At 32.9% G+C, this 8,483-nt stretch overlaps 1 protein-coding gene across 1 annotated transcript in view; it reads left to right on the top strand.

Annotated features, from left to right (window-relative positions):
• The first annotated feature begins 7,707 nt into the window (after positions 1 to 7,707).
• LOC107465815 (zeta-carotene desaturase, chloroplastic/chromoplastic) overlaps positions 7,708 to 8,483 on the top strand; it is a 4,848-nt gene continuing 4,072 nt past the window's right edge. Inside the window, exon 1 of the mRNA XM_016084791.3 lies at positions 7,708 to 8,235. Within this exon, the coding sequence (XP_015940277.1) occupies positions 8,118 to 8,235 (118 nt within the window). The 5' untranslated portion in view covers positions 7,708 to 8,117. The remainder of the gene's footprint in view (positions 8,236 to 8,483) is intronic.

The following is an 8,483-nucleotide window of genomic DNA, read 5'->3' on the forward strand; positions in this document are numbered from 1 at the left end:
AGCCCCATTACAACCCTGAAAAGACCTCATGATGTTTGCATTGGTATGCTAAATATTTGTTGATTGGTTAGATGAAGAACAAGGTTTAGAAAGCATGACTAGGGAAGAGTAGAGTGATTGACCCTAGACACTTGAGCGATTAGAGTGATATACACTACCACTGAGGGTTCAATGCTTGATTCTATGTTCCCTGCTTTCATGAGCTATCTGCTTACAAGTTCACTTACTTTTTATTGTACGATTTGAATTAGTGGAATTTGATTCATATTTGTCTTGGAGAACTTATTTACTTTTAACCAAGTAGGTAGAATCATTTTTGCATGTAGTTGCATTCACATAGATAGGTTGCATTTCATACTCTCTATCATTCCTCTTCAGTCCTTTATAGCTTCTCTTGAGCTTAGCATGAGGACATGCTAATGTTTAAGTGTGGGGAGTTTGATAAACCACTATTTTATGATTTATCTTGTGCTCAATTGAGTGGTTTTTATCAACTCTTTACCCACTTATTCATATGATTTGCATATTTTATATTTTCCTTCCTGATTCTGTGCTATGATTGAAAACATGCTTCTTTGGTCTTAATTTTGCTATGTCTAATCCTCTCTTATTACCATTCGATGCCTTGATATGTGTGTTAAGTGATTTCAGAGATTATAGGGCAGGAATGGCTTAGAGGATGGAAAGGAAGCATGCAAAACTGGAAGGAATACAAGGAACTGAAGGAACTACTAAAGCTGTCCAACTTGACCTCTTGGTACTAAATCGACCATAACATGAGCTACAGAGGTCCAAATGATTAGGTTCCAGTTGAGTTGGAAAGCTAATATACGGGGCTTCGCAACGATATATAATTTTCCATCGTTTCCCCGAAGTTAGGCAACGCAGACGCGTGGATGACGCGCCCGCATCGCATCTACGAACTTCAATCCACGCAAACACGTGGGTGACGCCTCCACGTCACTTTTCCGCAACCTGTACATGCCAGAGCAATTTTTGGGCTGTTTCTGACCCAGTTTTTTGCCCAGAAAGCACAGATTAAAGTCTATAAAGTGAGGGAATCCATTCATTCATCATTCATACTTCAGATCAGATCATAATTCACTTTTCATAATTTAGATGTAGTTTTTAGAGAGAGAGGCTCTCTCCTCTCTCTTAGGATTAGGATTAGGAATATTTTTATCTTCTTCATCACAGGTTCAATGTTCTTTTTGTTTATTTTCTCTTTTATTTGTTTATGAACTTTTCATGTTAGGATTTTCTTAATTAATATAATTGGAGGTATTTCAGACTCATGATTGCTTTCTTCTATTTATTATACAAATAATTTAGATTTTTCCCTTTTGGCTTTGGTCGATTAATTGGTGACTCTTGAGTTGTCAAACTCATCGTGATTGATAATTGTTACCTTTGCTGATTAATTTAGATTTCTATAACTCTAGTCTTTCCTTAAGGAGTTGACTAGGACTTTAGGTGTTAAATTGATTTGTCCACTTAACTTACCTTCATGGTTAGAGGTTGACTGAGTGGTAGCAAAAATATAATTCTCATCACCATTGATAAGGATAACAAGGATAGGACTTCCAGTTTTCATACCTTGCCAAGAGATTTTCTAATTATTAATTTATTTTTCTTATCAATTAAATTATTTGTTTAAACCTTTTCAAAACTCCAAAATATACCTTTGCATAACCAATAATAAATCATCCTTTCCTGCAATTCCTTGAGAAGACGACCCGAGGTTTAAATACTTCAGTTATCAAATTCAAAGGGGTTTATTACTTGTGACAATCAAACGTTTGTACGAAAGGATTTTCTGTTGGTTTACAAGCTATACTTACAACGCGACTATTTTTATAAAATTCTTTACTAGCAAAAATCCGTTTGTCAATCTTCAACCACTCCTTCCGGCTCAATTGTCTCTACTCTCTCCCCTTGTTGCAATTCTTGCTTCAACTCCTCTTTTTCACCTTGAAACTTCAAGTTCACTCCCTCACTATTCTCCTTGGTTGATCCTCCACATTTGTCAATGGGAGTATTTGGGTTGTATGATCTTAGGTGGGAGGCCATGTGGTTAATGGCTTCCGCCATGGTAGCAACCATAACTTCTAGCTTCTTTAGCTCTTTTTACTTCTCTTTTTGCCTTTGGATATAAGAGCTAATATCTCTTTATTGTTCTTACAAGAAGGTTTGGAGAGCTTCATCCCTTGAAGGCGATGGTGAAAAAGAGGGTTTATTATTTAGGAGAAAGGGTTCATAATTGGACGGTGGTTCATCTTGGTAAGTGTATGGAGATGGTGTATATCGAGGTTGTTCTTGGGAGTAATTATGTTGGAATTGTTGTGGTTCTATATATGGTTCATATGACTCATAAGGTGGTTAGTATGGTGGATAAGCATTAGGGTCATATGGAAGTGTTTGGTGGTAGTGTACTTGTGAGTATGGTGGTTCAAAACTATGTTGAGGAGGTAGTTCATAGGCATATGGTGGTGGTTGTTAACAACCACAATGAGGGTCACCACATCCATTAGGTTGATATGCATTAGGAGTTGGATTATACCCATAAGAAACCGGATGAGGTTGTTGCCAAGAAGAGTATCCATATGCTTGAGGCTCCTCCCACTTTTGATTTCTAAATCCTTGATGTACATCCTCATTGAAGCTTCCATTTCCATTTCCTACAATATAGTTTGAACCAAACTCATAGCCAAAGGGACGAGATATCATAGTAGAAAAGGGAAAACAACAACAAAAAGTAAGAAGAGATAAAGAAAATAAACTCCTAAACTAAAACTAGCAAACCAACAAAAAGCAAACTATTCACACTATTCACATATGAACAACAACCAATAACAAGCACACATTGCAATTCTCCGATAACGGCGCCAAAAACTTGAAAGAGTAGAACCGTCAGTTAGGAATTTTTTCTCGGTAAAAGAGAAATATCTTCATTGCAAGTATAGTTCCAAACCGACAAGTAACACTCAATCAAAGTTTAATTTGTTTGTCACGAGTGCAAACCAATAAAAATTCTGAGAGTATTAGATCTCGGATCGTCTCTCAAAGGAATTGCAGTGATGTATGCACATTATTGGTTATGGTATCCAAGGGGTGGTTTGCAAATAAGGGACAAGAAATTAAATGGCAAGTAAATAAAGCAAACAATTAAAGAAAGCAATTACGATACTAAAGAGAGACATTCATGGCAAAGATTGAGAATATAGGCTTTCTATCCTAGTCATTAATTATCATACAATGATTAACAAGAACTAATCCTATTTAGTCATCTTCTATATAGGAAGAAGGTATAATGTTATCTTCACATTGAGAGAAAGTCAAATAAGACTAGTTAATCTCAATCCAAAAGTCTTAATCAACTCACTAATTGAATCAGTAAGAGATTAGAGTCAATGGAAATAATATTAACTAACAATTCTAGATTACCAACATGAGTTGGGTATTAATGACTCAAGATTGTCTAATTTCTCTTTCTAAGCAAGAATGCTCAAAAAGCTACTCTAACATCTAACCAAGCATTTTGTTAAACACTTAGAAGGCATAAAAGGAAAGTATCATAAATTTGCAAGAATAATAAAATCTACAACTACCCAAAGTAAGAAATTAACAATAACAACTAAGAAAAGTACATTAAACATGAAATACCTCAAATTGCATTAAATGAAATTAAAATTAACAAGAGTTCATAAACATAAAAATGACCAAAATGAGAAATTAACAAGAGAACTAAGAAGAACAAAGATGTAAGAATAAGAAATTATAAAGAAATTAGATGAAGACAAGAATTAATCCATATATCTAAGAGAGATTACCCCAATTCTAACCTAATTCTTGAGAGAAGAAGGAGCTTCTCTCTCTAGAAAACTACCTAAAGAATCATCCTAGCTAATCTAATTGCTCCCCTCTTTGTCCAATCCTGAATTTTGCATCAAATAGCCTCATAAATGAGTTGGATTTAGGCCAGAAAAGCTCAGAAATTGCTCCCCAATGTTTTCACTTTAATGAGGTCACATGCCTAACGTCATGGGTGCTCGTGGTCGACACGTGCGCATCGCCTTGCAAATACCTCCTCACACGTGCGCGTGGGTGACGCATGCGTGTCGCTAGCAGATCTCCTCCTCACGCGTACGCATAGATGATGCGTGTGCGTGGCCTTGAATCCTCCAAATGCTCATTTCTTCATGAATTCTCCACTTTGCATGCTTTTCTCTTCACTTCTTCCATTCAATCCATGCCTTATGAACCTGAAATCACTCAACAAATATATCAAGTCATCAAATGAAATTAAAGTGAATTAAAATTGCCAAATTTAAGGCCTAAAAAGCATATTTTCACTCTTAAGTACATATTTAGGGTGAATTACAAAAGCATGTTATTTCATTGAATAAATGTGAGATAAGTTAATAAAATTCCCTAAATTCAACACAAGATAAACTACAAAATTGGGATTTATCATGTAAATGCAAGATAATATTTATATTGTAGTTTAATTTCTCAAATAACCACTTCATTCATTTCAACGCAAAATATTAGGTCTCAAGCGGAATTTTCTTTGTAAAATATTTAACATAAACAACATATTGAAAATAAGTTAGTAAATAACTAAATAATAAATTATGAAATTATTTTCAATAATTATAAAATTAATATAAATGCTAAAATTTAACCATAAATACAAAGTTTACTCATAGACTAAAATCTAAGAGAGGAATTTCTACTCCACAGGTTCCAACAAGCAAGGAAAGTGGTTTCTTTGAGTATCTAATACCACAAACATAACAATAATAACTCTAATAACTTAATCTCAACATCAATTGATATAATAAAACTTATATACTAAAAAATTTTAAATTCTATCTTACCCTAACTCTAAATTTTCGGATTTATTAATACCCATAACTATAAATGTGACAAAAATTAAAGATATAGGTAATTATCAACCTAAAGAATCACCTTAATGTCTTAATAGTTGATAATGCTTGAATTAAAAGTGATTTTCCTTTTTTTCAAGTTTAGACTACTTCAATGGAGTTTTGGAATAGAAGCTAACATAAGAGACCACAATAGATAAAGCATAATAAAAATGGAATAGAAGAAGAATAATAAAATTAATTGAACTAAAATTGTATGAAATTATTGTTAAAGAAGTGACATGAGGAGGGGAGATCAAAGAGTAGCATTGGCGGTAGGGGGTTCTGTGATGTAATAATATGTGTATTGCTACATTGAAATGTTTGTGTGTGTTGTTGGAGTAGAAAGAAAAGAAGGAAAGGTTATGGGCTTGGCCTGTCGTTGTTGTTTATTTTTTTTTAATTAGGCTCTACAGTCTCGGTACTCGACAGTAAATTGTGATTCATCTGGGAGATGGCGAAGTATACTGGACTCGTGTTTTATTTTTATTTAGATCTCTGCTTACTTATTTTAAGAAACTTATATGTATGCATTTTTATTTGAAAACTCGTCTATAGAGACTTTGATGTATATTTTGGGAGAGATAAGAAACGTTGTTGTCAACTGAATTTTATTACTGTAATCCTAGCCAGCCTAAATTTCGTAGGTTGCGACCAGTGGCTATTATATGCATGTTTATGTATATATCTTGTCTTTATCCTATTCTTCCTTAATGTTTTATTTTGCTTCGCTTTCCGAATGCGCTTTATTTTTTTCATCGATACGTGTGTGTTTCTGATTGCGATTTTATTTTACTCATTTTCAGGATTCTCGTTTAATAATTTCTTTCAATTATATATGTTTATAAATCCACCTTGAATCGTACCACCTTATTATTATTGACTTATGACTTGAGCATAAGGATTTGAATATTAGGGTGTTACACAACCAACAGATAAGCTCATGGCATGCATAGGACAGACATGCATCATACTTATTTGCACATACTTCTCTGTGATATGTGTTTCTATGATTATGTGTGTATGTGCTTTTTGACTTGTGATTTTCTCTGTATCTTTGATTTGTTAAAGGTGTTTGTATTTTGAGGTTTGTTGTTGTTGGTTATCTATTGAAGATTGCAAATATTTTGTTGTGGAATTGCTATGTAACAAATAATAAAATAGACATAACTATCCACTCCGGACCTAATAAGAACTCCCCAATTCTTATTCCCAATTTTCACCCTTTTCAGCTATAGGTGCGAAAGGCTTATTGTGAAGTTGCAGGAGTATAGAAGAATATGTTTGCAAGTTGAGTTATTGTTAGAATTTATTTTCTTCCTTGCCTTGTAGTCGAAGTTTTATTCAGAGGGGTAGATTTTGTAATTTGTTTTGTATGTAATACTATAATGTATTGTTAATATTAAGTATGTGAATATGTGTTATTTGTTCTTGATGAAAAAGTTTTAATTTTTCAATAAAATAATCAACAGATTAACGTGTAAAGACTCGATATTAATTAGATAATAAATGAATTAGGTTAATAACGCCTTACTTTTAGTACAATCATGACGTACTGAAAGTTGAGTTGTTACAAAAACACAAACGATAAAAAAAATGGATTTCTTTTAACCTTTTATAGCGACCAAGAAAATGAAATTCCAGATCCAATCAACAACTAAGCACTAAATATCACTCATCAAATGATAATGACGTTCAAAATTTGGATTTGGAACTTGCCCTAATTCCGAAATCCAGACATGTAGTTCGCACATAAATAGTCCCAACGATTTGAAGTTTACTTGATTTAAAGTTTCAGGTGCTGCCGCTGAACGAATTTCTTCTTTCTTAGTCATCGAGCTCTTCCCTCAACAATACAGAAAAGCTACTAGGCCAAGAGCATTCTCAGTTTGCCTCAAACATGAATCTCTATTTAGTATTTACTATAGACTCCTATCTTAACTTTTTTGCAAAAAAAAAAAATGCTTTATTCTTTTAATTTTTTTATTATCACATATTTAAAAAAATATTTTTTTTTCATTTGTTTTTTGGACCGGATTCATTTGTGTTTTGGTTATTAACAAATTAATTTTTTCTTTTACTTCATATCTAATATTTTGAATAAATATATATTAAAATTATTTTCTTAAACTAAAATCATTACTATTTCTTAATCCATTCTTTAATAACAATTGATGACACACATTTTTTGAATTGTAAGACCTTTTATTAAATGAAAATAATTTTTTTAATTTTTTTATTTAAAAGAATAAAATGTGATCTTTTATTATTAATTTTATAAATAAAATAAAAAAATTAAAAATTACACTTTATTTTTTTAATCAAAAATAAAATTAAAAGGGTTCATTCTTGATACTAAACCTCCTACCACCAATTGCAGCCGATTGAAAAACACTTTACACTTAACCAGGACAGGTGTTTGCATCAAAGCTATGAAATGCAGCATATATAGGTGATGATAGATTTTGTTTTAGCACCATAGAAGTTTCCAAAGAACAATCTAACCAACGATTATTCTGACTAACAACAGTAAATGTTAAAATTTATTTGTCACTTAAAAATTTGTTTAGAACTAAAAAATTTCAGACACTCATCTGAGGTATTTCCTTTAAATATTTATCCTGGTAGTTGACACCTAACAAAGGTAAATATCATTGAAGGAAAAAAGAAGAAAAAAAGAAATAGGTCAACGTTGGGCAATTGTGTTCCTTTCCACTCTCCACTGTCCATTGCGCAACCCCCACTACCACTACTAGTACCCCTAATCCAAGCCAACAACTAACGAGGCTTTGTTGGTTCATTATCCACCCACCACTAAAATGGAATTGCCATTGTCCCTTGTGACTCACTCAGTGCCACCTCCATTTCCCCTTTCTTAATAAATAATTTTATTTTATTATCATCCTCAAACAATTCCGAGTGGTTACAACGCAAATTCTAATCCCTTCAACTACCGGACAAATTCACCAATTTCAGCATCTCTTCCCAACCCAACTTACTCAGATACCTCTCTCTCTCTCTCTCTCTAATGCGTTCCATGCTCCTCCAATTTATTACGCCCTCTTTTTCAGACCCATATAATAATAATAATAATAATAATAATAATAATAATAATAATACATATACTTAGTACACTACGAACCGCAACCGCATCCTTCATAGTAGTTTCTTGTTTCTTCAGACAAAGGTATGGCTTCTTTGATTCAGTGTCCGGCAACTTCTTTCTCTGGAACTCGTTTCAACAAGGCACTCAAGTCTCGTGTTCGTTGCTCCTTAGACTCTAATGTCTCCGACATGAGCGTCAACGGTTAGTATCTTCTTCTTTCTTTTATTTTTCTAAAGCAAACTATGAGGTATTCAATTTCGGATAAATTTTCGGATATACAGTTTCCGTAGCAGTTTGTTTACTTTCATTTAATGTTTTTCTTTTTTGGTATACGAAGACAGAAAAACATTACTTTACACATACAAATATACACAAAATACTACGTGATAGCTGATTTGGTGCCTTAGTTTTTGTGTTCATGGAGCATTTTTGAAAAAGAAATTACTTTC

This window comes from Arachis duranensis, chromosome 9 (genome assembly GCF_000817695.3).
Source record: "Arachis duranensis cultivar V14167 chromosome 9, aradu.V14167.gnm2.J7QH, whole genome shotgun sequence".
Classification (NCBI taxonomy): Eukaryota; Viridiplantae; Streptophyta; class Magnoliopsida; order Fabales; family Fabaceae; genus Arachis; species Arachis duranensis.